General features: G+C 48.6%; 9 protein-coding genes across 9 annotated transcripts; 5 read left to right on the top strand and 4 right to left on the bottom strand.

The window, feature by feature from the left end:
- Positions 1-3,453: 3,453 nt before the first annotated feature.
- On the top strand, positions 3,454-5,355 carry YALI1_D03488g (uncharacterized protein; the record flags this gene model as incomplete). Its single annotated transcript, XM_502339.3, has 1 exon — positions 3,454-5,355. The coding sequence occupies one exon, from the start codon at positions 3,454-3,456 to the stop codon at positions 5,353-5,355; it is 1,902 nt and encodes a 633-aa protein (XP_502339.3).
- A 2,778-nt stretch (positions 5,356-8,133) lies between these two features.
- YALI1_D03561g (uncharacterized protein) lies at positions 8,134-10,710 on the bottom strand (the record flags this gene model as incomplete). The annotated part of the gene is made up of 1 exon (XM_502340.3): positions 8,134-10,710. One exon carries the CDS (start codon positions 10,708-10,710, stop codon positions 8,134-8,136), a length of 2,577 nt encoding a protein of 858 aa, XP_502340.3.
- Positions 10,711-12,118: 1,408 nt separating this feature from the next.
- YALI1_D03575g (uncharacterized protein) lies at positions 12,119-14,193 on the bottom strand (the record flags this gene model as incomplete). Its single annotated transcript, XM_068282587.1, has 3 exons — positions 12,119-12,128; positions 12,436-12,933; positions 14,192-14,193. Coding segments are annotated over 3 exons (510 nt in total).
- Positions 14,194-15,046: 853 nt separating this feature from the next.
- YALI1_D03604g (uncharacterized protein) lies at positions 15,047-16,753 on the top strand (the record flags this gene model as incomplete). Its single annotated transcript, XM_502342.1, has 1 exon — positions 15,047-16,753. The coding sequence occupies one exon, from the start codon at positions 15,047-15,049 to the stop codon at positions 16,751-16,753; it is 1,707 nt and encodes a 568-aa protein (XP_502342.1).
- Positions 16,754-18,486: 1,733 nt separating this feature from the next.
- Positions 18,487-18,735, top strand: YALI1_D03639g (uncharacterized protein; the record flags this gene model as incomplete). Its single annotated transcript, XM_068282588.1, has 2 exons — positions 18,487-18,527; positions 18,573-18,735. The coding sequence occupies 2 exons, from the start codon at positions 18,487-18,489 to the stop codon at positions 18,733-18,735; spliced, it is 204 nt and encodes a 67-aa protein (XP_068138689.1).
- Positions 18,736-18,793: 58 nt separating this feature from the next.
- On the bottom strand, positions 18,794-19,312 carry YALI1_D03647g (uncharacterized protein; the record flags this gene model as incomplete). The annotated part of the gene is made up of 1 exon (XM_502343.3): positions 18,794-19,312. One exon carries the CDS (start codon positions 19,310-19,312, stop codon positions 18,794-18,796), a length of 519 nt encoding a protein of 172 aa, XP_502343.1.
- Positions 19,313-20,944: 1,632 nt separating this feature from the next.
- On the top strand, positions 20,945-22,366 carry YALI1_D03663g (uncharacterized protein; the record flags this gene model as incomplete). The annotated part of the gene is made up of 1 exon (XM_502344.3): positions 20,945-22,366. The coding sequence occupies one exon, from the start codon at positions 20,945-20,947 to the stop codon at positions 22,364-22,366; it is 1,422 nt and encodes a 473-aa protein (XP_502344.1).
- Positions 22,367-24,331: 1,965 nt separating this feature from the next.
- On the bottom strand, positions 24,332-26,081 carry YALI1_D03701g (uncharacterized protein; the record flags this gene model as incomplete). The annotated part of the gene is made up of 2 exons (XM_068282589.1): positions 24,332-24,689; positions 25,972-26,081. The coding sequence occupies 2 exons, from the start codon at positions 26,079-26,081 to the stop codon at positions 24,332-24,334; spliced, it is 468 nt and encodes a 155-aa protein (XP_068138690.1).
- Positions 26,082-26,424: 343 nt separating this feature from the next.
- Positions 26,425-27,717, top strand: YALI1_D03718g (uncharacterized protein; the record flags this gene model as incomplete). The annotated part of the gene is made up of 1 exon (XM_502346.3): positions 26,425-27,717. One exon carries the CDS (start codon positions 26,425-26,427, stop codon positions 27,715-27,717), a length of 1,293 nt encoding a protein of 430 aa, XP_502346.1.
- Positions 27,718-27,983: the final 266 nt, after the last annotated feature.

The raw sequence follows: 27,983 nt of genomic DNA on the forward strand, positions 1-27,983 counted from the left end.
CCCTAACCCTCGACAACCCTAAACCGCTCTAACCTGTGCGCGCGAGCCCTAACCCCAGACCACGCGGCCCTAACGGGGGCGTCGATTCAGCGCTCATAACCTGTCAGATACTCGTCTGCCGAACCATCACGTGGATCGGCAATAATGTTCGATCGATGGCAAAGCAAAAAAGCAACTCTTTGGCATGTCTTGGTTCATCTCTACGTTTCTTTCCCTTGTTGCACGTATTCAAGTGCAGCTCTAAAAGATCCAATTTGCTGCAGCTCCAGACATGAAGGTAACGCCGACAAACAGAAGGCCAGCCAGAACCACAAGCCCGAAGCCAGATGCCAGAAGCCAGAAACCCTCTCCACTCTTATCGTACGTATCACGTAAAGTGCAACCCACATGCATTTGGAGAGACGAGGGTCGTCACTGCGGGCGGGTTTCGGGCGGGTTGTGGAGAGTTGGACGATATTTCGGCGTTGGAAAATTGCATAATTTTTTATTTTATTTTTTTAAAAATGGCATCTTCCGCGTTGTATCACGTGATCTGCTCGGCCGATTTTCCACGATTTTTCTCCAATTATGATGTTCATTTTACTCCCCAAGTTCCCATAGCGTTTGCGTCTTTGTCCAGTGAAAAAACCCACCTGGCGAGTGCAAAGGGGCGGCAAGACAAGGTGATCGTCTGACGGCTCCCAAAAAAAAAACATGAATCGAAAAATGTCACTTTTGGGCCGAATTGGCGGCCCACATAGATGCGCAACAAGTGCGTGCATATCTAGCTAATATTATGGTGGCAAAGGGCAAAGAAAGCAACCCGAAGAGGGCCGTGCCGTGCCGGTGGTAATGGCCCGGGCAATGTGGCGATAATGTGCAAAATAGCCGCCGAGTTGAGTGAACGGAGGGCGGCTTGGAGGTGGCTCACGTGCCCAGGGTGCCATGGGTCCATGCCAGCACGGCTCTATGGGTCCATGCCCTCACAACTCCCCATCTCCATACTCCACGGCTCTATACCTCCACGGCCCCATTCCACCACCTGCCCATGCCACGCTCCTGTTCCTCATGGCACTAATATTCGTCTCCACTTTGCTGCGTCTGGCATTATTATGCCGGTGCTACAGGCAATGCTCGTCATCCCCTCTGTCTCACGTTAGCCCGCTCTTGCTTTTTGCTTCCACTTGACATGGCCAAGGTTTGCAGGGGAAGCAACGTCAGAGGGTCTTTTGGGCGGGGGAAAAAAGCCGAGTAAAATCGCATAAACTCGGAGAAAATTCAGAGTCATTCAGGACGGTGGAATTATGTCGATATCCGCGTTTCCAATTTCTGCCGATTTTTTCCAATTTCCTATGTCATTTCTCGCCGCCAACCAATAAAGTTATCCCTTTATAGCATCTTGAATTCGGGCGAGTGTAGCATTGCTGCCTCCGATGAATCTTGGCTGGATGGGTTGGTTACAGTTAGCCTTCGGTATCAATTACGGCTACATGATGAGGTAAGGTAAGAGAACGACCGTAGGGTATGGGGTCTGAGGGTAAGGGGAGGACGAGGGCAAGGCGAGGACAGGGCGAGGACAATGTGAAAGGATAAGGACACAGTTGGGAATATTGGCGGGGAAAGAAAATGACAGGTGGCGGGCCAGAAGCAACTCACGCAGTGGTGGTTTCGCTGACGGAATCTATGGTGACATGTCCAACCCTAACCCTTGACTTGACACACACGGTTTAGCCCCGTCTTAGTTTAGCCCTATTACACTGAGCCCTATTACACCAAATAAGGTTTTCACTGGGTAGATTCAATGGTACATACCAAAAGATATGGACATGGAGATGGCAAAGGGGGCTAGAGGGGCGCAATTTGGGTTGTTTAGAGTCCTTGTGTTCCTTGGGGTTAGGGTTATTTAATGAGTATTTTTGGAACTCATGATATATTTTATTTGATTTAATGGCGTCCATTTTCGGCTGGGAAAATCCCTCTGCATACATACCCAATAACTTCCCGCATAATCCATACTCTAAACCATTTGACTTACCTTATTATCATCCTGCACCTTGTCCCAATGTGGTAACCAAACGCTGGGTTCAGTGTATGTCGGTCTCCATCACCGTGCAGATGTGCTGCATCTCACAGCGTTTGATATGCACGTGGAGAAATACAGACCTTGCGGGTGAGGAGGTCAGAAAGTGGTGATTTTGAAGGGAATGTGGGATTAAAAAAGAGGATAAAAGCAACAGAAATGGGCTCAATCATTTTCCTAGCGTCGATTCTTTTTCCCGATTTTTTCTAATTTTCCCAGTCCCAGCCAAATTTCGCCTGAAATCGCCCGTCTTTCCCCAGGTCTAGTGAGTCGAATCAGGTCTAGCCCTGTGGGCTCTGCTGACGTTGCTTTTGTGTTTTTGGGTACCACGCACTTGTCAACGGGCATGTTGGGCACATTTGTTTTGTGTCGGAGCGAGTGCATTTTACGTTTGGGATAAGGTTTTTCGTACATGGCCTTTGTTCTGCGAGGTCATGTGATGTCGACGAGTTGAATGTGGAACGGAAACAGGACAAACAAAAACAAAAAAAAAAAGGGCCGGAAAAAGACGATTGTAGTGGGACAAGGGCGGCCGGAAGAAACATTGGGAAAATCGCAGAAAATCACAAAAAAATCAGCCGCCATTTTTGCTGTTGTCTCCGCCCCAAAAAGAGCCGATTCCGCGTCGCCGCCACTCGCTACCTTTTTCTGCTATTTTTATACAGTTTGAGTCGTGGCACGGTGCTAAGTAGAAACTTCAACGGAAGGGGCAAGGTTCACAAAATGGGGCTGCATGTGTAATTGGATGGGGGAGAAAAATTGGAGGAGATCAGGGAGAGATTTGGGGGGGAGGTTGAACAGCTCATTTTGTGCGGAATGACGCGGCGATCGCGGATCTGCTTTCAGAAATTCGCCATCTCCACTTTTTGATTTCGGGACCTCCATTGCCATTCTTTGGAGCATAAAAAATACGCTTCGTCTGGATTTTAACTTTTGCGCCCAAGTGTGTAATCAACTTAGCTGAATCAATAAAAGGTGGTCTTGTTCATGGCGTGTGGCCATATAGAGGAGACGACGGCGCCGACAGAGACGCATTCCCCATTTGCGACCGACCTTTTCAAGCCCCGACCGACGCTGCGACCGACCGATTCTTGCTCAGACGATTTTCGACCACCATCGCGACATTGCCAAACATTGCCAAACATTGCCAAACAAGTTGCCCCCAACCGAAAATCGAACCGACGACCGCATTAAGTTGCACTTCTAAAATCGACACATCCGAAAACCGAACCGGCGACAACTTTTAAAATCGACTTTTAAATCGACCCGACAGAAAATCGAACCGGCAACACCCCATTTCACACACAAAATCCAACTCCCAAATCACTTCCAAATCACCCCCAAATCACAACCAAAAACCACACAACCAAAACTCCAACCGCACACAATGACCCATGACGTTTGTTAAATCCACCCCAGCTTACACAGACGTCTATGAGTCGCCCGACGACTCGTGTTCGGATACGGCGGCGCTGGATCTTGGCGGAAACGCCGTGCCTCCGTCGTCCTCCACCAACGGCACCGGCACCACCACCGGCACCGCAAACGGAGCCACAAACTGCCCCCAATACTACGACAACATTGCCCGAATCGTGTGTCTGTTCTGGTTCAACGACATTTCGCTGCTGGAGGGCTGTCTGACTCAGCAAAAGGGCTCCCCCGGCATCGCTATGCTGAGTCAGCTTTCCAACCCCACCGACTCCTTCCGGCAGTTTGTGTCGTCCGTCATCGAATACACACAGTTGTTGCCCGTGGCTGTTTCCGTGTCACTTCTCTACATTTTGCGCCTCAAACAGCTGTCGCCAAAAGCCATCGTCGGCAACCCTAACTCGGAATACCGCGTCTTCACCGTCGGCCTCATGATGGCCAACAAATTTCTTGACGATAATACTTACACCAACAAAACATGGGCCCAGGTCACCAAACTGCCCCTCACCGAAGTGTCAACGATGGAAATCGAATTCCTAAGCAACCTCGGATACAACCTCCGCATCGCGCCGACCGAGTGGAACTCGTGGTCACGTGACCTCAAACGCTGGCTCGGCGTGCACCGGCAGTTTTGCGACGCCCAGACCAAGCAGCGCAAGCAGTACTCGCCGCCCCCCAGCTTTTACTCCAAATTCAAATGGTCAGGAGGAACCAAATCCAGCCAGGATAGCTATGTGGACGACGTTGACACCCCTAGCCCTAGTTCTATCACCTCCCTAACCCCGACGTATCCCTCTGTGTCGCCTCAGACTCCGCCCATGGAGCGAAAGCGCCAGCTGGACGAGGTTTCCGAAGGCCCACGAAAACGGTTCCAAAACGACTCGGGTCACGTGGCATATTCTGGCCCCAACCCGCAGTCTTACTCCCAGCAATTCCCGCCAATCCAACCCCAGCCGGGATTCCCCATGTCGGTGCCCCAATTGCCATTGCCCCAGCAGCATGCCCTGCCCCAGCAGCCCTTGCCCCTGCCCCAGCCCTTACCCCAGGTCCAGCCCTTACCCCAGGTCCAGCCCTTGCCACAGGTCCAGCCCTTGCCACAGGTCCAGCTGCCCTTACCCCAGACCTACCCCCATTCCACGGGCCACTCGCCCGTCGGCCACTCGCCTGTCGGCAACCCCTATAATCACCTGCTGAGTCAGCCTCAAATGACTCAGCAGATGACTCAGCATCTGCCGCCGCAGCCGCAGCAACCGCTCGTAAACATCCCCTGCATGGCCCCAGCCCACAACAACACCCATCACGTGAGTCCGGCGCATCACGTGAGTCCAACTCATCACGTCTCGCCCTCCCACCACGTGTCTCCTTCCCATCACGTGTCTCCCAGCCACGTGCAGCATGGAACCGTACCCGGCTCCGTCCCCACCATGCCCAATGGACTGCCCTTGTCGGTGTCTCCCTCGGATATGTCGCCCGGACCTAACGGAGTTAACGGACATAATCCCGCAAACTCCGGAAATGCCCTTTTCCACCCCACCGCAATCCCCCCGCCCATGCCGTACCTCCCGCTCGCGCCCAAGTCGCTCACAGCCGACAAGTTCCTGCCGCACCCGCCGCCCAACCAGCAGCCTCTCTACTATGTGCTGTCCAAGTCGCGTGATAAGCAGCCGCTGGAGGGACACATCCAGCAGCAGCAGTACTACGCCGGCGCCGGCGGCTACCAGCAGAGTCACGTGATTCCGTTTGGCGGCAGTTCGCCTATTGGTCCAGGCTCCGGCCAGCGGTGGTTTTGTCCTACCGAGCCGAGTTCGCCGTATGACAATGGGGCTACGTATCATTATGCGAGTCCGGGCAAGATGCGGTGGAGATAGGTTTTGACCGCTTATTTATATATAGATTATTTATTCGCATGATTAAGACAGAGTGGTGTGTAGTCATAAGGGGTTACACGGATAGTGTCGGGCGTTACAGACGGTGTGTAGTTCCTACAGAGGATGTAGTCATCACGAACAGCGTGTCGTTAGGCACCTCAGACAGGATGTAGTCATCACAAACGTTATATGGTCGGCACCTCAGACAAAGTGTAGTCATCACAGGTGTCCTGTCCATTGCTCCATCTCAGACCACTAGCGAACTCTATTCACTAGTCAGCTTCAGGTTTGCTGCGATTACAAATTCAGCAAAACAATCACGTATCACCTAATCATTATCCCACAGAGCCCTCCCTCCATCTTCTTCCAGTTGTTATCTGCTCGTATCTGAACTTAATGTTAATTAAAATTTCCAACCCATGAACCTGGAAAGATATTTTAATATTTTCATTAAAGACCTTTGTAACAGATATAATATAGTTATATATGGAACCAATCTATTCGAATTGAGCTCCGAGATATATTTGCAATGTCCGTTATTCCCTGTGATCAGTTTTACGTCTGTCTGTCTCGCTCTCCCCATTTCCTCCTCCAAATCTTCACATATCTGCAAGCCGGGAAAACCAGCATTTTCATGCCATTCTCTCAACAACGAGATACTGCATGACCCGTACCCCTTTCCATTCGCGTATACCATTACTCATTCTCTCCAAACAACCTAGAAATAAAGTGTGGGAACTTGCGCAACTACGTCATCACGGAGCAACAAACGAAGGGGGCTGTAAAATTCTGATTTGGGGCAAAAGACAATTTTCCAAGACACGGCCACAGACTTCGGGGCGACTGCAGCGTTTGGGCGGCGACGGAGAAAAAGTTTTGGAGCCTCTTTGAGACAAATATCGCCTAGTACAAGTAGGCTTACTTGGTTTTGAGTAATTACTCAGAGTTGGTGGAGTACGGTTAGTGCTAGGATATAAAATAAATTAAAATATACAACGTGAAGTAAAATAAACAACATAAAAAATAAAAAAAAGTAAAATCAATAAATTCAGAAAAAATACAAAAATTTACAAACAAGGGTGACAAGCTAATCAGCAAAAATATATCTACTTCAAAAAAAAATATTTATTAACAATTCCACCGACCTGATTTTTTCCTAATTTTTCCTAATTTTTTTCTCTGTTTTATTTTTTTCCCTTTTTTTTGTCTCATTATCTAAAAATTTTGTTTTCCCCTTCCAAGTTCTCCATCCGCCCACCAAACCATTCTAACCACGTAATGCAGACTCGATTCCGGCCTGTAATTTAGAATGCCACCAATATTGTCATATTTGGGGTCAAAATGAAGCCTCAGACTGGACGAATCCAGCAAAAATACCTGTTTCGCCAAATCTCCCATATCCGTCGAGACAATACCGTCTCCACTAAAAACGCCGCAAACGAAGATCCCGCAGTTCCGGCTCGTTCCCCCCATCACCAGGACAGCCCCCCAAAACAAGCCGCCCAGTCGCTACAAAAGTCTCCATCCGTCGTCGCTCGGCTATCGTCATCCGACTTTGCTGTAGGTCTGGCCAAAACCTTATTCCAAAGTTAACTTTAATGGGTCGATTTTGGAGGATACAAAGAATTGCAGTAATTAGTTAGAGAATTAACATTTCAATTGGATAAATAGGCTTATCCTGATCACATGACCTAGCTCCAACTCTCGGGATACTAGTGTCTTTCCTACTCGTCAATTCAACCAGTTCTCAAGAACCGTGCCCTTTTTTGCATAGACCTTAATGTTTCCTAAACTTAAATGCGAAATCTAATTTTTATGCGAAAATACAAAATAAAGTGGAAAAAGCAACGCATCAGAACGACCGATATTGCCGCGACAATGAGAATTCAATCGGGTGACGAACGACGCAAAAAATAAACACTGCTGTAGACGCAGCTGCACACACAGACGCAGACGCAGAATCATGGAACACAAACAGGGGCAAACTGTACGACCCATACCGAACAGGAAATCTAAGTGCTCCTTTTTACGTAAGCTAGACCTGAGACATCACAGTTTGAAGGTGATGACAAATGGATAATACAGTAACGGAAGAAACTTTGACGTAAAAAATCAGACACTGTGCCCACGACAAGCCGCTGAAACCGCAGCTGAAACAACGAAGAGGTCGACAAAAATGGGGTGATCATAAGCAGCCGAAATTGGCGGTGGGTAAGCATGACGTTATGCGGAATGCGGGTTGTCACGTGATACCCTTAGGAGTGTATAACCAATTGTGTTAGGCAGAAACGCGTGTCACGTGAGTGTTACTAAGCTGATCTCAGAGTATTACGTAAGAAACAATTACGTTTTTGGTTCAAGTTGGATGTGATTATATATACTCAAAACATCGGTCTCCTGGAAAATCACGTGAAATGTTGAAACTCTATTTTATTCCACCTACTGGCATAACCGCCGTGCCATCTTGACTACTGAACTGGAGCGGTGTTCACGTCACGTGACTTCTACGGAAATGTGACAAAAAATGGGTCGCTTAGAATTGTCACATGACACAGACTGATCGTGGTCTAGTCGACTTGTAATCCAGGTATACCTCTCGCCACCGATTTTTCGTCACGTTATTTACCACGCCTTGGCCAACACTACCGTTACTACTCCATTTACAACTCACAAATGCATTATACTTGTATGAGAAGCTGACTTAAGAAGTACCCGCGGGTCTTGTGACTTCAGGTGACCTCGCGTGACTTCTCGAATCGTTTGTGTCGCAATAAATAATCACTGATTCATCTCCGAAACCAGCTTCTCCAAATCGATGTCCGCCGGATCAAATGGAGACTCTCCACCCCCGTCCGAACCAGACCGTTCTGGCACGTGACTAACCAAACCGTTTCCATTTGCGGTTACGTGATCCGGTTCTCCCTCCCCCTCCTCCTCTCCCTCTTCCTCTCCCCCTCCCTCCTCCTCACTCTCCTCGTCGTCATACGACTCGTCTTCTTTCGGCGGGTCGTTCAAACCGGGCACCTGCGAAATGGCCTCTTCCAACTTATCCAGCGCCAGACCCATCTCGTCGAAACCCTTGCATCCGACGCGTAGAATCCAGCGGTAATTGAGCAGCTGTTCGCGGTAGAATCCCCGCTCGGCGTCGTCACGTGACGTGACATAGAGCAGCGCCGCGAACGAGCCGATGAGCGCAAAGTTGGTTGCAGCCGATGAGTGCCAGAACGCCTGTATGTGTTCGTGTTTGAGCGTGTCGACGAGCTCTATGGCCGCCAGTAGACGCGCTTTGGCGGCCTGTCGACATACCGAGACGATCTGGTCGGGCAACGAGTCACTGAGCGATCGGATGATTCGTCGATGGAGAGTGATTTCGGCGGCAAAATATGCCAAATGCAGGTATCCGTTGGAATTGAGTCGCCGCGGTTTCGTATTACTCATCCGCAGACACTCTGGAAGCCCAATATGCCAATCGCGCAGCTTGATCTGGATTGGCTTGGCCTTGGTCAGAATTGCGGCGGTGTCGGTGAGATTGCGCTTGGCAACCATGGTGAAAAACGTGTCGAGAATCTCAGACACGATTTCCGACAGCCGCACCATCTCCATGAACAGCAGCCGCCCGTTTTCCGTCTCCAGCGATCCCTCCATGTCCGAGTCCGTCTGCCGATCGGGGAAATCGTCGGCCGAAATCCGCCGCACCAGCCACTGACGAGACTCGTCAATATGACTCGGTCGCCCCTCAATCAGAGCAACCCACTTGTCCTGGATGTAAACGGCCCAGGCCAACCGCCGCCGTAAAGCGCGCTCCCACCGCGGAAGACGCCACGTCTGACAATCCATGCCGAGCCCGAGCTCCTCGGCCAGCGAGATCACGTGGCTGATCAGAATCCAGCTGCGAGCGCGCTCCATGCTGCATTGAAGGATTAGTAAGCCTGCCTGCACCACCGATAGCTTTGGTTGTTCGTAGAGGTCCGAAAAGCTGTTGAGGGCGATTCGGCGTAGCTTCTCAACGTCCGGTTTGGGCTGGGACGCCAACTGGGGCTCGTAATTCCACCATTTAAGCGCCAGAATGTAGACAGCGGCGAGCAGCGGCGGCGAAAACTCCCGGTGGGTCCGCGCGTATTTTTCCATGAATATTCGTTTGTGCAGAATCGGAAATGCCGGATGAACGATACGGAAGTAGAGATCGATGAGCGCGAGGCCGTGCGGAGCAACTATGCGCTCCACCTGGTCGGAATTGGCAATGAATTCCGAATGTAAATCGTCGGCAAAGTCGTTGCGGATCGTAAACAACACGTCGGGAGCCACCCGTCTCATTGCCGTGTCTTTGTTGAGCACACATTGACCAATATGGTCCAGGGTGGCGGTGTCGAAAAAACGAACGTCATGGACAGAAGTATGGCCGACGTAAAACGACGACTTGGGGTACTGCAGAGACAGTGTCTTCTTCAGAAGCGATTTACCAGGCAAACTGGAGTAGTCGGAAACCGGCAGAGTGTCCTTGAGAGTGATTACGTCATCCTGAGACTGAAATTGGGATTGACTCATCCTCTCGGTCTCAACTCCAATGGGGGTGTTGTTGGAGGTAGAATTGTGGGCGGAACCACTCTGGACCTGAGCTGAAGTAACGTTTCCACCTGTCTCCGGGCTTGCTGTGTCAACCCGTCGTCGTTTGGGTCGCACGGTCTCCAAAAAGGTGCACGCAATGCCTCGGGCCGCACACTTGTTGCACTGGGTGGCATTGGGCTCCGTCTGGCATCGGGCCTTGCGTTTGCGGCACGCGTCACAGGGCCGAGAACGCACTTTTCCAGACGCTGTGGTCACCAGAGACCGTGGGTTTGTCGACGACGACACCATGTTAGGGGGGGTTCCCGACATGGTTTGTGTGTGTGGTTGTGTGTGTGACATGGCCGGCGTGGTCCCTGACATTGCTTGTGTCGTGTGCGACATGAGTTGTGTTGTCCCTGACATGGCTTGTGTGGTGTGTGACATGGCCGGGGTCGTCCCTGACATGGCTTGGGTTGTCCCCGTCATGGCTTGTGTCGCCCCAGGCATGGTTTGTGTCGCCCCCGGCATAGGCTGCGTCGCCCCCGACATGGGTTGCGTCGACCCCATGCTCGACATGCCCGGCGTAACTGCCTGAGCGACCGAGTTTTGAGGCATGTAGAACGTCATGGGAGAATTTGGACTCGATCCGAGCCCGCCAGCGTTAAAGTAGCCCGGAATCGACGGCCGCCGCGAGGAGTCCGTCTTATACATGATTCCGCTTTCACGGCCGTAAAAGGTGCTGTCGTCGAGAGCAGGGACATCGGGAGACTTATTGGGCGAGTTCCCGAGGTCGAAGAATTCGTTTTTCATCACTCCAGCAAGAGCAAAGCCAGTTTGGAGTCGTTTGGAGGCCAAAATGCGCCGTGCGAAATCGTCGGGTGTGTGGGTCGAGATTCCACCGTTCTGAGTCGCGTTTTTGCTCGCAATCTGTCTGTCGCACTTCTGAGCTCTCTCAGTTTGTGTTTTTGTTCAAAATCCACCTACTTGCGGCCGGGCTAGGTCTGTTTGTGTCGCTGAAAAAATGTCCGTTTCTGTTTGTGTCGTTTCCAGACCGATTTTTGCAATAAAATCGTTTGTGAAGGGTTCCGTGGATTCAACGTTGTCTAGTGTCGCTTCGTAGGGACGTTTTTTCGCTATTTTCCGCCCGTTTTCGCCGTTTTTGTGTCGTCTTCAAAATTCTTCTCAGACGTTGTAAATGTCACCGAAAATGTCAAGAGTGGTCGTGCATACCCCACGATATGAAACCTTAATCAGAGTACGAGATGATGAGTCATCGGAGGTGGTTTAGAGAGCATGCACGTGACCGAAGAAGGGACGGGGTGTCCACATTACTGCCGAATCAGTAGGTCACGTGGTAATGCCTCCGTTTTTGTTGTTCCTCGCTGTCCGGGCGCGAGCGCTAGCTACCGGCTTAGTCACTATCAAATCATCGACCAAATAAATATAATATTTAACGTTTGACTAAGCGGGCCTCTGTCAAACGACAATTAAAATTCAGAGGGATTGGTGGGAGATAAGAATGCGGCGTGGGGCTTGAAGACAGAGGCAGACTTATGTAATCGGGGGATTGAGGAAATCGGTGCGTCGAGAGAACGGAGAACAATATTACTAAGATTTTTGGTGGTTTTTATTTGCAAATATGTGTTTATTTGTTTATTTATTTATTTGTTTATTTGTTTATTTATTTGTTTATTTTTTGTTTATTTGTTTATTTTTTTTTTATTATTCTCTCTTTAAAAATATAATATTATTACTTTAATATTTAGCTAGTCCAAACTGTATCTGCTCGTATAATTGACTCAGAAACGCAGTTGAAACGGAGTGGATAAGACGTGTCCGGACTAGTCTGAGTATTACAGGAATTAATGGTGCTGACTAAAGATGACTACTGCATATTGTGGTGGATCTGAAAATGGAAATGTTTGTGAATATCTCAAGGGGGAGTGCTTTTTTAAACCAAACAAGAGTTGTCCCATTGTGTTCAGGAAGAAGCAGAATGACTAAGCAAAATAAGCACTATTCTGATTAAGCAGAGAATGCATGGAGCGCTCTTTTCACCATTATGACTCTCATCTGTCTTTTTAATGGCCATGAGTGATATTGCAGTACTTGTACTTGTAACCATATCGGAGACATGATACCTGGCCATTAAAAGTACGGCTCGGACTTTTCATTAAACATCGTTACGCTATATAGTTACAGTACAGGTGAGTACAGGTTAGTCGAACTGTGTTAGTAAAGAGAGAAGGGAAGGTCATTGTGAGGTCATTGAGCATAGCGGAATGTGAAGATGTGGTAAGCAGTTCTGAACAGTCCTGCTCCTCAGACACTCAGATCATACATCTCCAACCACATTGCTGAAACTCAAACTGTCAGACTACCATCAACGAGTAACTCGAAAATGATAGTCCCACTGTCAGAGTTCTCACAATGATCAAATATCACTCGTGTTTTGAACTCTTGATCATTCGTTGCGCTCATGATCTGGTCATTTACAAGTAGCTCGCTACGCTCACTAGTTGATCTGTACTCACCGCAACCAAATAACTCTCTGCGATAAATCGCGCTCTGGCATTGAGCACCAGCTTCATCTCACTGATCTCCTTGTCGACCACCTCCATAAACTCAATGATAAAGTCCACCAGCTTGTGCTTGAGCATGGTCTCGGTGTGGAAGTTTGTGATGAGGAACGAAATGCTGTATCCAGGCACGGGTTTTCGTCGCAGAATGTAGAAAGACTCGGCTCGGCCGGTCAGGAACCGCGTGAACTGGTGCACGAGAATCCGTTCAATCTCGTCCGCCTGCTTGATTCGAATCGACACTCGCACCGAGTTGATGGATGGCTCGATCAGCACCATTTCGTTTTCGTTTCGCGCAATGGTCATAGGGTTGAGCAGCGCCTCAGCTGACTTGCCGGACTCCACCTCGGGCACATTGTGTCGCTCTGCCACCTGCGAGCCAAAGTCTTCCAGACAGAGGGCTGCTGTGAGAGAGGTACGTACGGCAAGAAGGTAGGGTCGGAGGGATTGGGACTGGGTTAGCGCATGTCACAATAGATGCGTAGAGCGATTCAAAAAAAAAGTCGCTGAGTGAGGTGACCTGTTTCAAGGTGTCTTCAACGGAGTTTAGATGCGAACTATGACACTCGATGTAGGATCCCAACAATCATGTTACACCGGGAGAGGCGGAGAGCCGGGAGAGCTGCAAGGTGATGACTAGGTCCACCACAGGGGCCAACTTGGCAGATGAACACATCGACAGACACCGGCGCTGACGAGTTCAGAGATGTCGACGGTAGAAGTCAACAGGGTAGAACTCAACAGTGGCAGTCATAGTCTTTTAGGGTCACCGGACGTCATTAAGGGTGACTGGAGGAGTCATCGGAGTAGTCATCGGAGGAGTCATAGGAGGTATTGAAACAGTCACCACTGGGTCATTGAAGGAGTCATCATCTCTGACGACTCAGAGCCAGCCAACTATGAGCAAGTGACAGTAGAGCGATCAGAACGACGCTAGCGGACACACCTGAGTATCGCGCGCACTGGTAGAGTGCAGATCGGTGCAAGTGGTCGGTGGGGAAAGTGAGGGAGGGGGAGGAGGTGACCGTCAACGGCATAGTCAGGGTATCATCAGGAAGCGCTCTGTGTCGTAATTGCCGTAGCTGTCGTTGTCGTTGTCGTTGTCGCAATGGCGGTCGCAGTGTCATATCTCAAGACAGACACTCTAAGCACAGAAGCACCGTAGAGTCACTCGAAGTAGCCAGAACTCGTCATAGTCAACTGGAGCCCGCAAAAGGACATGTTGCTGGTATATGTAGTGAAAGACATGTTCAACGTAGTGGCCACTTGAACTCCACTGTCGACAGAACTAGACAATCATCAGAATGAACCAACAGCGATGACTGAACCACCACATCCCATCCGGCTCATTAACTATAGTCGACTCATTGACCCACTGAATTATGGCGCACAACACACTCAATCTCACCAACAAGATGGATCAAAACAACTCATCTGGAGCCATCAGTCAATCGGAACTCGCCACGTCATCAGAGACCCAACAGACACAGATCCGCTCGCCACAAAATGACATAAATGCGCTCATCAAAAACCCCCGTAGCTCGGCAAAGGACATAGAACCCATGAGCCTCTGGTCCCTCCTCAAATCCCCCGGCTCCATCCCCTCAAATCCCCCGGCTCCATACCCTAAACAATCAATGACCCTAACACTCATTTTGTCGTATTTTGCGCATCGAAAATCGCCCTTTTCGCCCCCTTTCGCTATACTCACCATCTCGGTCGGGTCGGTTGCGCTATTAGTCGTGCGTATGTAGAGGTACCGTATGCATCTCCAGAGTATTATTAGGTGGTGATTGGGAACCCTAACCCTGGATTTTGGGGTGGCATTTTCGAGGAATATTTGGGAGCGGAGTCGGTGTGAGTAAGGAATATTACAGGAAATAAATCCGTTTTAAAAATTCAATTAGATAAAAAAAGGAGTATATTGAGGTATATCTTGATGGATATTTGAGATATATTGAAATGGAGAGAATTAATGGATTCCCCCCTTCATGGGCTTTCATACCAAGATGATGACACATTTGTTTTTTTTTGTCAATTTTTTTGAGGTCTTAATACCATCTATCGTCTCACAGTTTTGTTTTTTTGAAAAAAAAATATCTATATATATTTATAAATAGCATTTTTAATCTATATATTTTTAGTTTTCAATGGAATAATTTAGTTGGGGATTTAATCCGTAATTTTTTTATTTTTTTTAATTTAGTTGACTTAGATGGGTAAACAGAGAACCTTCCAGATGCTGGAGTTTTGGTTGAGAACATTGGTAGAGTGACTACTTATGTTATCACGTGACATATTTTGATTATTTTCTCTTTTCTTTATATAAACGAATTTTGATTTTAATTCAATTATTTTTCAATTTCCTTTTAATTTAATTTTAATTCAATTTTAATTCAACCAAACAATTTTTTATCCATTTTTCAATTCTTCTTCTTCATTCCTCCAACTACTTACAATTTTCTTTATCATTTTCCATTTATCAACTAATTGGTTTTCTCATTAAAGTTCAACTCTATCTACTCACCCTCCTAATATCCAACATCACCCAGCTCCATCACCACAAAATGACCTGGCAAGAACACAAGGCGGAGGACGGACGAACGTACTACTTCGACCCGGAAACGCAAAACTCGACGTGGGACAAGCCCGAGGAGCTCTTCACGGAGCGCGAAATCGCCCTCAAACGCACAAACTGGAAGGAATACACCGCCGAGGGAGGCCGCAAATACTGGTTCAACACCGAGTCCAAGGAAAGTGTGTGGGTGTTTCCCGCAGATGCCGAAGCGATTCTTCAGGGAGAAGCGGCGGCCGATGAGTCGATTCCCAAAGAACCCCGAGAGGTGCGAGAACAGCGTGGTCGAGAAAAACGAGAGGAACATTTACCGTCTCTGAGCTCGATTGCGCCGGATAATGTGCAGCAGCAGTTCAAGGGAGGCAGTTCCGAGGAGATTGAGGCGTCTTACAAACAGCTGATGGCCGACAAGGAGGTCGACAGTAGCTGGACGGTTCAGAAGCTGATGAAAGAGTGTCTTGAAGACCCCCGATACTGGGCTGTGCGAGACGCTCTGAGACGGCGGGAACTGTTTGAGGAGTTTCTGACCGAGATTGAGCAGAAGGAGGTCCAGGAGACGTTGGATAAACGCCTGGAGTACCAGCAGAGAGTCTATGATTTGTTTGAACAGTCCAACAAGATTGGGCCGTATTCTCGCTGGATCAGCGTGGAAGAAGAGTTCCGCGACGACCCACTGTTCCACACAGGTCACGTGGACGACCGTAAACTGGCGCTCGCAAAATATGTCCGTTTTTTGAACGAACAGGAGCAGAAAAAAACCGCCGAGATCAAGGCCGCCGGAAAACAATTTCTCAAGTCCGTGCTGCAAATCGACATTGTCAAATCTACCTGGAACGATACCCTGAGAGATATCAAGTCGAGATCGGCGGAACTTGCTGCCGAGAGGCCGGAAATGCGACTGCTCAACAAGATGGACTTGCTGGACGTCTATTCAAAGACAATCGAAGAGAAGGAAGCCGAGTTGGTGGAACAGATTGAACAGAAATCCGCCGTCGCTGCCAGACAGGCCAGAATAGCCCGCCAACAGTTTGTCAAACTGCTCTCCGAACAGGTCGACAAGGGCCATATCGTCTACACCACCAAATGGAAGGAGCTGGTGGACTACATCAAGGACGATGTGCGATTCCAGAACCTGTGTGGAATCAGACACTCATCCACACCGCTGGACCTCTTCTGGGACGTGATTGAGGTCGAAAACAGACGGGTCCGAAACCTGAGGACCATCGCCCAGGGATATCTGACAAGCGAGGGCAAAAATATCGACAGCCTGACCCTCGACGAATTTGGCCACCTGATCGCAGCGTGCTCGGACTACACCACCAATCTCGAACATCCTCGGTACACCCAGCAGGTCTACAATGCTCTCAAGGACTCGGATTTCGAAATCGACCGGTTTGCTTCAGATCGAAAGCTGCGACGACTTCAGGACGACTTCCGGTACGCCCTGAGAGACATGGAGCCGGTCATCCAGGTGTCGGACACGTGGGATGCGGTAAGAAGAGTGGCCGACCGACTGCCGGAAGCAAAGGGACTCAGTGCGGTGCAGAGAGAAGCGGCGTTCGACAAGTACATCGCCAGATTGAGGGACAGGCCGAGAGGAAGAGTGGGTAGAGATAGAGACGTGAGGGGAGGCGGAGAAAGGGAGCGGGGTGATAGAGGCGAGAGAGGGGACAAGAGAGGCGTTTCTCTGGATTATTAGAGAACAAACTGGAATTCATGCCTGACGAGTAATTTTGTTTGTGATGGTGGTCCCTGATGTCCCTGATGCAGCCGTCTGGCACCTCCACAGCTGTAATATATATCCATAATGAACATGTAATAAGCAATCGTGGAAGATTAAGTGAATTGGTCTGAATCTCATATTATTGAGCAGTAGTGCACGGACTGTGGTCTTACATGTTCGACTGTGAGTCAAGACCCCGAAACCCCAGTCACAGCACCGGGCCATCATGTAGGGATACCAGGGCTAGTAGGAGAAGCTGACGTTGCTCCGTTCGGAATGAATGGCAATTCTGGACAGGATGATGCGGCAGACGTTGGTGTGACTCACTGGTCAGAGACATCTCATGGCGCTTGCATCACCAAGACGCAACGAGAAGCACTCTCACACCTCTGGAACGTTCACTGCGCTAGCTCACGCACAGACAGAACTCGGGTTTGGAGGCAGATTAAACTGACTGGAGACAGGTTGGTGTTTGTGTCAGACGTATGTGTGCCCTTGAAACCATCATTCTGTGAGTACCAGAGTCCTGAGTCCTGAGTCCTGAGTCCTGAGGTCGCAGTCCACAGTCCACAGTCAAAAGAACAAACGACAACGAACTATCGACAGAGGGCGTTCCTGAATTGTTCTGAGAAGATGAAGAAGCAACCACGGGTGGGTCGTCTCTCAGAGCATAGGCCTGCTCTGTCTGTGCTTCTTTCAGTGACGACTGTTGTCAATGTCAGACTTTTGGCGAAGTTGCCAAAGCTCTCGCGCCCTGGGCAGTGTCGTTTTTGGTCCTGTGGGTGAGACAGCGTGAATGGAGCGAGTTGAAATGAGAGGATTCGGCAGTACCAGTGATGTCCGTTGAAAAGACAATGATCAAGCAACAAACGCGAGTGAGATTCACCAAGCTGGGTGTCTTACTGCTGAATAATCATTTGCAGAGCGGCCAACTGCAGAGTGTCGGCTGATTTGGCTCTGCCCATCCACATGGATTTCGTGACTGTGGTATCGTGATATCCGGAGTATCATGACATGGCTTCCCAGAGTATCCTATTGTGACGTGGGTATCCGGAGTATCGTGACGTGGTATCGTGGCGTGGTATCTGTGTCAGTATCTGTGTCAATCGCAAGATGCTGTGCCATTGATATCTCACCCACGATGTTTCTGTATCTGTTGACTCTCGAGTGTGTCATGGACGGTGCCGCTAGCGAAAAGTGGAGTGAAAGAAGGAGAGAATTAAAAGTGGGAAACGAGAACAGAAGTAAGGATGTGCCTCGACGATAGCCGTGTCGCGAGCTGCGACTCAGTGAAAGATCAACGGAGTAGAATCAATCAAAGTGAATAAAACACACTCACAAAACCCACCAACCTCCAATTAAACCAAACACGCGCCGATTTGAGCCCACACTGTGGACCATGAACGTCTCATGAGTTTTACTTTATACTGAAATTACTTGGTGAAATTACTTAGATAACTTACTTGGGAATAGTTAAACACAAAAGCCTGCTAGGGGTGCTTCACGTCGGTTCCAGAGACGCTAGAGATGTGATAGAGGGTTCATTCTGAATTAAATATCCAAGTTTCTAACAACCGTCAAACTTGCCGCAACTGTTGTAATAGTAATATTTTGCACAATTACTGAATCGAGTTTGTAGTCTGAGTATATTTTGTTGGTGATTTTGTTAAAAAAAATAAAACCAACAATTAGAGAAATGCTACAGTAGAATGGCACTTCAGATCGATCCAACTAGGCGAACATCAAAGCTGTGGGATATCTGAAAAGATCATTTTGTAGACAATTGCGCGGACAGTCTTTTTGATACTGATTTTGTTTGGGTCATGTACCGAGTAATGGTTGAACCGAAGCGGAGTATGTACTGTACAGCTCTCGTACAACGCTCTATCATAAATACCATTACCTATTATACCATGAGTTGTGTTGGAAGAACAGACAATCCAAGCCCTGATGAATAAAGAGTCCAACGAGTTGTTCTTGAGTAAAACGCGTTCTCAGCTCTCAGCCTCGCGTACACTATTCTCCCTGAATAAAAGCCAACAAGCCAGTAATACCCAACAAGCCGTACTTGAAGTACTGGTTTTCCGCCAACAAAATGGTAATATATCCCACCAACGGAAGATAGCCCTTGACCACTCCAACGACCTCCTTCTCGCGGTCCAGATACTGGTTTCGTCCGCCATAAAAGGACACGTCATCCACCGCGTTATTGTCGCCCTTGGTCAGCAACAGCTGTTTGTTGTCCGACGCATGCGATCGCAGAACCCGATGGACAATCGGAGTTGTCCGGCCATCAATGTTGTAAACCACCACTTCGCCAACATCCACGTGTTTCTGGCGGTTCCACAACAACAACACGTCGCCTCGCTGATACGCCGGCTCCATGGATCCCGAAAGAACCACCACTAGAGGAGACTCGCTGTTGGCAACAATAGACAGGCCCTTGTAGAACATGTAGGATGAGGTGAAGATGGCGGCAAAGCCCAGAAGCTGGACCAGCGTCTGCCGAATCGATTGCGCTCCAAAATTGACCATGGAAAAAACCGGTGACGATGGCTGCAATGTGTGGAGAAAGAGATGATCACCAACAAGTCGGGGCGTGACGTGTTCGGCATAGAGTTGGTTTGGGGTTAGGGTTTCCGTAAGGGGAAGGCGTGGTTGGGGAAGTTGGAGTTGGCTAGAATTGCGAGAGTTGGAGGCCAGGGGTTTAAATGTAGATATATGGGGATTTCGGAGAGAGTCGAATCAATTGCACTTTTCAGATTTTCAATGTCGTTATTATAGCGTTTTTGGGGAGACTATGAAACTTTGGGGTGAAATTTCGTTGTATGGGGAGGTTTCTGAATACTGTAGACGATTTGTGACTACTTGTAGTTTATTTTTTGTGTTGAATGGGATAAATCGGATCAGAAAAATCGAATGCACTTTTCAGAATTGCAATATCTTTACTCTGACGTATTCTGGTGGTGTGATATATGCGATGCTATCAGGACGTTCTGGGATCTGAGTAGATTCTAGAATACACGGATAGAAGGTGTGGTTTTTTTGTATCCAATGGGTCAATTCGCATCTGAGAAATCGAATGCACCTTTGACAATTGCAATATCTCTACTCTAGAGTGTTCTAGCGAAATGGTCTAGGAAAACCGGTTTTGTTAGAAGCTACTTGGAAGAAGTTTTATAATAGTTGGCCAAAAAGAGCAATTGAAGTGAAAAAAGTCATCCGAGCTCAGGAATAGAGAGGAAGACACCAATTGAACAACCGTGAGGACATTTGGTCTCCTACCATACAAATATTCCGAGTTCTGGATAGTATCTGGAACTACTTCTACTTGGAGCTTAGTTAAACATTTTGTTGAGGAGGCAAGTCCTCTAACTGACTTAATGGACATGCTAAAGAAACAATACATACATCAGTCGACTCATGGCACGTTGGAGACAGAAAAAATCGACTTTAAATATCATTAAATATACCCTGGACATGATTTGTCAAAATTTTAAAAAAAAAAATGATAATAATAATATATATTTTTTAAAAAATTAATTTTTGTATAAATGTAATATTCGTATTTTTAAAATTTTATTATTTCATTTTATATTATTTATTTATTAATAATAATAATAATAATAATAATAATAATAATAACAATATGCTGTAATATTACCCACAAAAGATTCAATTATACCTACCATTAGATTCGACTGAAAGTAAGGAACCCATTCTAACCCATTTTGAGCCCTCCTCCGTCATGCTTACGTAATCATGAAAAGTACCGTCTTCTCGACGCCTCAAAACCCCCATTGTCGACTTCCTGCCAACTGTGCTGGTTATTTCATGCCCCCGTTTGCAGATGGCATGTTGGACGAGATCACGATGGTGGCAATTAAGGTTTGGGTGTGCATTTTGACGTCGCACCGAAATGGGGCCAAAAATGGTCCGATTCGGCTGAAATTTTGACAGAGTCACATTACATATAAGGAGATTACGCTGGACCAAAATTTTCTCATTTATCTTTGGTTTTGCGCCTCCCGTTTCGATGGGATATTTCCGATAACACACATCCAACCTTATTTGAAAGTCTACTCTTAACCTTAATACGCTACTCCACCACCACACATCGCAGCACCCAAGTTGCCACCACCTTGACTTTTACACATCACCACACAAATGCTTTCTGTCAACGTCAAACACGCGGGAAAAAAATACGCGGTGGAGGTGGATCCCGAGTCGACCGGGGAGGTGTTCAAGAACCAGCTGTTTTCGTTGACCGGGGTGCCTCCGGAGCGCCAGAAGATTCTGGTCAAGGGCGGACAGCTAAAAGATGACACGTTGATGAACAGCGTGGGGCTCAAGGAGGGCCAGACGCTGATGCTTCTCGGGTCTGCCGCGGCTCCTCCAAAGGCGCCCGAGAAACAGGCTGTGTTTCTGGAGGACATGACGGACGCGCAAAAGGCCGAAACGCTGCAGACTCCTCCGGGTCTGGTGAATCTGGGCAACACGTGTTATCTCAATTCGTCGTTGCAGGCGATGCGGACGATTCCGGAGCTCCAGGAGTCGTTGAAAACTAGTGGAGCCGCGCCCGGATCGCTCACCAACGGCCTCAACCATCTGTACACTCAGATGAGCAAGACGACGCAGCCGTTCCAGCCCTATGCGTTTGTGATCCAGCTGCGAGAACACTTTCCGCAGTTTGCCGAGCAGACGCAGGGCATGTACAAGCAGCAGGACGCGGAGGAAGCGTGGTCGTCGATTTTCTCGGTGCTTTCACGTGATCTGAAAGACGACCATGTGGCCAAGTATCTGGGAGGTCGGTATGAGACCAAGTTGGTGTGCGATGAGGCCCCAGACCGATCGCCGGTAATGGGCACCGAGGACTTTGCAAAGCTGCATTGTCACATTTCCATCTCCACCAACTATCTGGTGGATGGACTCCAGGCCGGGCTGACCGAGACTTTGGAGAAGAATGACGAGGAGCTGGGGCGAAATGCGTCCTTCACCAAGACGCGGCGCATTACGCGACTGCCCAAGTATCTGACTGTGCAATACGTGCGTTTCTTCTGGCGACGAGACACCCAGAAAAAGTCCAAGATTCTGCGAAAGGTGATTTTCCCCATCAATGAGCTCGACGTGACTCCTCTGTGTTCGGACGAGCTCAAGGCCAAGCTGATTCCCGTGCGAGATCGGGTCCGGGAGATCGGCAAGGAGAAGGAGGATGCCCGGCGAGCAGCCAAACGGGCCAAGATGAATGAGGAGGTGGGAGCTACCGGCGAGGTGCCTGCGGACGAAATCCAGCAGAAGGACAAGGAGTACGCCGAGGAGATTGAGCAGCTGACCGACTCGGAGCTCAAGAACGACGTCGGCGCCAACACCTCAGGTCTGTACAACCTGCAGGCCATTGTGACCCATCAGGGCGCCTCGGCTGACTCGGGCCATTACCAGGCGTTTGTACGAAACGAAAAGGAGCCCGGCAAGTGGTGGAAGTTCAACGACGACAAGGTGACCGAGGTCGACGAGGCCAAAATTGAGACTTTGGCCGGAGGTGGAGAAAGCGACAGTGCGCTGATTTTGCTCTACAAGAGTTTTGAATGATTGTCGCCTTCTCGTGAGAGATAATGATGGTGGGGAGTCGGTGGTCACACGTGTCCCGGGATGCTGGCTTCAGCTTGGTTTATGCTGACAACTCGGCTATGGCTGACATTCGGCTGCTGACAACTTGGCTTTTGCTGACCCTCGGCTTATGCTGACAACTCGGCTCTCCTTTCCGCTGTATAGAAGTATATAGTCCAAGGATTGATCTAGAAACTGTAGCTCAATTGAAGCAACTATGGCAAAGGTAGTTTATAGGGTGCTTTACAGATGTATGCTTTTGATTTTTTTTATTTTTATATAATTTTGCAAAATAATTTAAAAAAACCTTTTTTAAAAAAAAACTGTTTTTTCAGTATATCAACATTCGACAAGTTGGACCTCCAACAAGAATATATTTTTATCAACTACAACCCAACGTAATTTCAATTAATTTTAGTTGAATAAAAATCTGCATACACAAATATGTCGTGATATTGTACAGCACCTACTATTTGTTGTTAGTCCATACTCATTAAATAGGTGCCTCTCTATAATCTACGGCTATCAGTATTTTCCTACCTCTTCAGCAGTGTCTGATGGAGACACCCAGCGCAAATATTTTTCAACAAAACCTAACTAATATTGTTAACTAAAATAGGATACGGTGGATATGTAGGGATAGAGCGGAGTAACGGCAGAAAGACACAAATATCTTAGTCTGTACAAGTTGATGTTTATAATATAGTCAGAAAGAAGACTCTTCTCAGAAATATTCAACTGGTATTTCACAAACTGGAGTGGTTCCAGCTCCACTTGAAGTAGAGATTTTCTACTGGTCACAGCAATATCAATTGTTATTCTGTGAGACATCTAATTAGATCATACAGTTCTTCTCATTCAGCGATTTTATTTGATACCACTTATGTCTTCCTTTTTCATTCACAGCAAATTCTAGATCTCCAACTGAGTCTCACAAAGGAGAGGAGACAAGTAGCTCATATTATGCGTTTTCAAGCACTATGAGAGTCGGTTTTTTCAGAGATTTGTTTTTCACAGCTATTAAAACCCCTTTCTTTTGAGCAGACCAATATCTGGTCCTTATTAGGCCAGTTGTATTCATAATAAAACTTATGGCCCGGTGTTATGTGAAGAAAGCGATATATGGAGTACTTCTGCAAATACCAGGAAGACGGAGACTTCGGAATCTGGGTATTTTCACGGTGCTCTTTCGGTTGAAACCCATTACATTCACATCAGAACAGTATTCGGTGAATTGTACACCAGCATCATCGCTCCCAGAGGTGATAAAGATGCAGTCAATGTGATAATAGTGGAGGAGAGATTTTTTTAGATCCCGACCAGCTTATGAGACAATCTGAAGTTCGTTTAGTTTTATCATCGACTGGAATTGTTCTCTTGGTAAAGGGCATTCGGGGAGTGGCGGAGTCAGCAACCTCAACCATATCCAGTAGAAATCCAACTAAAAACCTCAACAATATCAAGTAAGAATCCAACTAAAAACATCAACTTTAAGTAATTATAAAAAAATAAAATAAAAAAAGCAAAACGGAAAAAGTCGTTTGAAAACACCCAAAAACACATTATCGAGAAGGAAAGAAGGACGCATATTAAACCGAGTCCGCTGAACAATTTCCCGATGGATAATTTACAATATCTCTGTTTATCGAGGAGTTGAACGAAAAGTCAGAACTGGCGTCAGAAGATGCGTGTTCTGTATTGGACCCACTTGCTCTAAGCATCACGTGCTCCCAGAAGAACTGCTCATCTCATCTCGTCTTGTCTACTACACCACACTACACTTCAGACCTTTGTTGATCCCCCTCCAGCTACTCCCGCTCGGGCTCTACTATCGCTTCAACTGTCGCTTCAGCGGCCGCAGTCTCCATCTCATCTATCACTATATGCTAGGCCAAGACAATTGCCAGATTCTCAAAAGAACCCTCAAATTGATTCATAGCGTCTCTCCTAAGCAAGGGTTCGCAACTTGGCCTTGAACTGCTCAACCTCCTCGTAACAGTCCAGAGGTCGGCCCTTGTTGTCCTGTAGACACTTGACCAGAGTCTCTCGCACAGAGTTGGTCTCCTTGTCGAGCTCGGTGACATATGTGCTGGTTTCGAACTTGGTTTTGAGAGCCTCGAACTTGGCGGCAAGGTCGGAGGACGACACCGAGTCGGTTTCGGCCACCTCGTTCTTCTCGGCCTGCTCGAGGTTCTTCTTGGCGAGGGCAAGAGCTTCCTGGGCCTGGTACTGGACCTTGGCCAGCTCCTCCGACACCTTTTGCTGGACGAGCTGTCCGGCGGACTGGGAGCGTGTGTAGTCGGACTGGGTTAGTAACAAGTAGCGAGCATGCGATATGATCGACGTGAGAAGCATGTGACCAGCATCGTCAGCAGGCCAATCACGAGCTTTTCATGTGACCGGAGACATTGACAGCGTGAACACAATTGAGAGAGTCTGGAGCATGTGACCAACGCGATCAGGTTGGGATCTTATTGATGACTGTAAAATGTACGCACGTGACCAAGAGCATAGTGCGTCGGCGAATCACGTGATAACCACAGGACTGTTCGAGCAGTGACGTGATCTGAAATGATATGGAACTAAAAGGTTCAGATAACATCATGGACCAGTGCAGTCAGAGGGACTGAGTGACAGAGTGAACAACGACGAAAGTGACAACAACGAAAACGGCAACGACAAAAGAACTTGAAACTGCTTCTCTTATTCCGTCTGAACCATTCAGAAATGGACAAGTTGAAACTGAGAAGTAGCGAGGTGGTCGGTTGAACCAAAAATGAGCGATTGTAGTCACTGGTGGTATGACTGTCGTAGCTGTAGATGGTGACTGGGCGAGCGAGTTGTGCTGATTCGCGAGTTTGACGAGATGATGTAATGACGATTGACAAGATGACAAGTTTGGATGGTACGACGAAAGGACATTATCCGATCCGACAACCCGATCTGGTCACGTGAAACCCATCACATCACGTGCAATTCTTCTCGTCATATTATATCCCTCTCGTCACATGAAATCCCTGTCGTCACCACATCACCACCTTTGCATCAACTTAACTTCTTCACCACCCCGGTTCTAAGTCAAGACTGAATCGAAGACCAAATCGAAGACTGGATCGAGCCCCGATGATGGTAATCGGGCACAATCAGCCAATTCAGTCTCAACCGACTCTCACCCGACCCTCAACCACAGACTCACAGTCGCACTAAATGTCTCAAACATTCAATCTCCGACATCAGTCTAGTTTGAGAGTGAATAAAACAACGAGCAAGTCGCAGCTCGTTCAATCGACAAAAACTGACATCCGTTTCGGAGCTATTTGTGTCACCCTCGCTGTTCATGTCACCTTCCGCAGTTTGTGTCACCTTCCGCCGTTTGTGTCACCATTCGCCCTGTGCCATTGTGCCGTCGTTTTGTGCTGGGTCTCTTGTGCTAGGTCTCTGTGTGCTGTTTGTGTCACCTACTCAATCTGTGTCACATTCTCCCCACTGTCATGGATTCTCGCTGCGCTTGATAAATCCATCTGTGTCACTGTCTCCATACGACCACAGATTCTCGCTCCTCCTCGGATCTCCGCTGAATACTCACCTCCAAACTCGACTCCAACGAGTTAATCAACGACGAGGAAAACTCGACGGGCGTCTGGGGCACAAACACCCGTGACTTGGGCTGTTCTTCTTTAGATCCTCCGGCACCCATGCTGTCTGGTGGTGTCTGTGTATGTGTTGATATACAGAATTGCGGTCTGGTGTGACAATTACATTTCGCCCGCAATATACCAGCCCTAACCCTACAACCAATTGGGTCGTCGGGGAGGGCAGCTTGCTGGCCAATGGTTGGAAGATGGCAAGCCCTAGCCCTGTTACCAGATGGAGCGGCCCTAACCATGTTACCAAATTAGACAACCCCAACCCTTACACCTAATCCAATTGCCCCAGCCCTACCGCATATGGCACGCATAACGCAACTCTAATGGCACCTCTTGTTTTGGTTGTGCAAAACATCACCATCACCACACAACCTCCACAACATACTTGCTGACATGTTTCCAAAAACCCCTGTGGCTGCCACGTCGCGTAAACAGGCGTCTTTTCGCGACGAGAACGCGTTGCTGCCTGGAAAATCTGCGCTCGACAACGGCAACCCCACGAAACCGGCGTCCAAAAACAAGCAGTTTGTGACCCCCACCCAGGTCACCCGACGAGTGCCTCTGGGCGGCAAAGACGTTAACAAACACAATTCGGGGCAGTCCCAGAGTCAGCTTTCTCAGGCTCAACCCCAGCAAAGCCAGCTTAGTCAGTCGCAGCAGCTTAGTCATTCACAAGGACTCAGTCACCCACAAGGACTGGGTCACCTCAAAACGGGACTACACTCGACCGGACGGTCGAGTATGCGAGCGAGTGCTCGAAAACGACTTCAGGTGCGCAACGACAATGCGGCTCCTCCAGCGGAAACCAAACACGTCGGATTACCTCGGCATTTGTGGGCCACGACGGAGGTGGAGCTGATGCCTCCCAAGGAGCCTGATGCGGCGCCAGACGTGTTTGAAGAATGGACTTTGGACGACGACATTCTGGGTGATACAGACGTGCTGGCTCCCGCTCGGGGCAAGCGCAATTCGCTGGATCTCGACTGGGATGAACTGGACCAGTTGTTGCCCGAATCTCCGGTGAATTCAAAGGGGGGAGCCACCAGTACCCCTAAGCGGGATCATGTGCCCAGAAACTTGCCTAGAAACGACGTGACCAGAAATGTGACCCAGCCGGTCCGAGCCAAATCCCGTGAGGCGTCTTCTTCGACTTCTTCAGTTCACGTGACTGGACTGCCCGTCAAGAGCAAGCCCATTGCGAAACCGTTTTCGCGACGTCCCGCTCGGGCCATGGTTCCTTCGGCCCAGCTCAGAAACAAGGAGAATGTTCCGCGACCGGCACCCGCATCGGTGACGCCAGTTCGGTCCTCCACTCCGTCGAGAATTCCAGTGAAGAAGAATTCGACGCCAACTGCTTCTTCGACAACCCCCAGAAAGGCCGCCGTGACGCCGGTGCGACCTACGCACAACTTTATGAACCCGACCAAGTCGGCTGAGGCCAAGATGCGAGTCAAGGTGGAGACTCCGACCATGAATGTCACTCCCAACAGAGCTTCTCCGCGAGCCCGAGGGGGTCGGGGGTCCAGAATGGCATTCAGTGACACTCTGAGACCGTCGCCAGTGGAGTCCGGTGTGGAGTCTGGTTTGGAGAAGTCCGATGGGCCCGATAACCGACCCACCACCGCAGACTCGAACTGGAGTAACATTACCGACCCCATGGATCGGTTTTCGTTCGAGGAGGACTAGAGAGCAGAATTAGGAGCGCAGTGACTAATTCTGTGTGACTGTGTGACTTTTCTCTGTGACTGTGTGACTTTTCTCTGTGACTGTGTGACTTTTCTCGTGACTGTGTGACGAATTCTCTGTGACGAATTCTGTGCGACTAATTGAACAGTGCTACACTACTGCTGAGACACAGGGCAAGTACAATCGAAATGATTCCTGTTGCCTTTGACTCCCTCCTGTTGAAGCAGAATCGTAACGATTCGCCAATACTGTACCTGCCGCTACTA

The sequence above is a fragment of the Yarrowia lipolytica genome, chromosome 1D (genome assembly GCF_001761485.1).
Source record: "Yarrowia lipolytica chromosome 1D, complete sequence".
NCBI classification, from domain to species: Eukaryota; Fungi; Ascomycota; class Dipodascomycetes; order Dipodascales; genus Yarrowia; species Yarrowia lipolytica.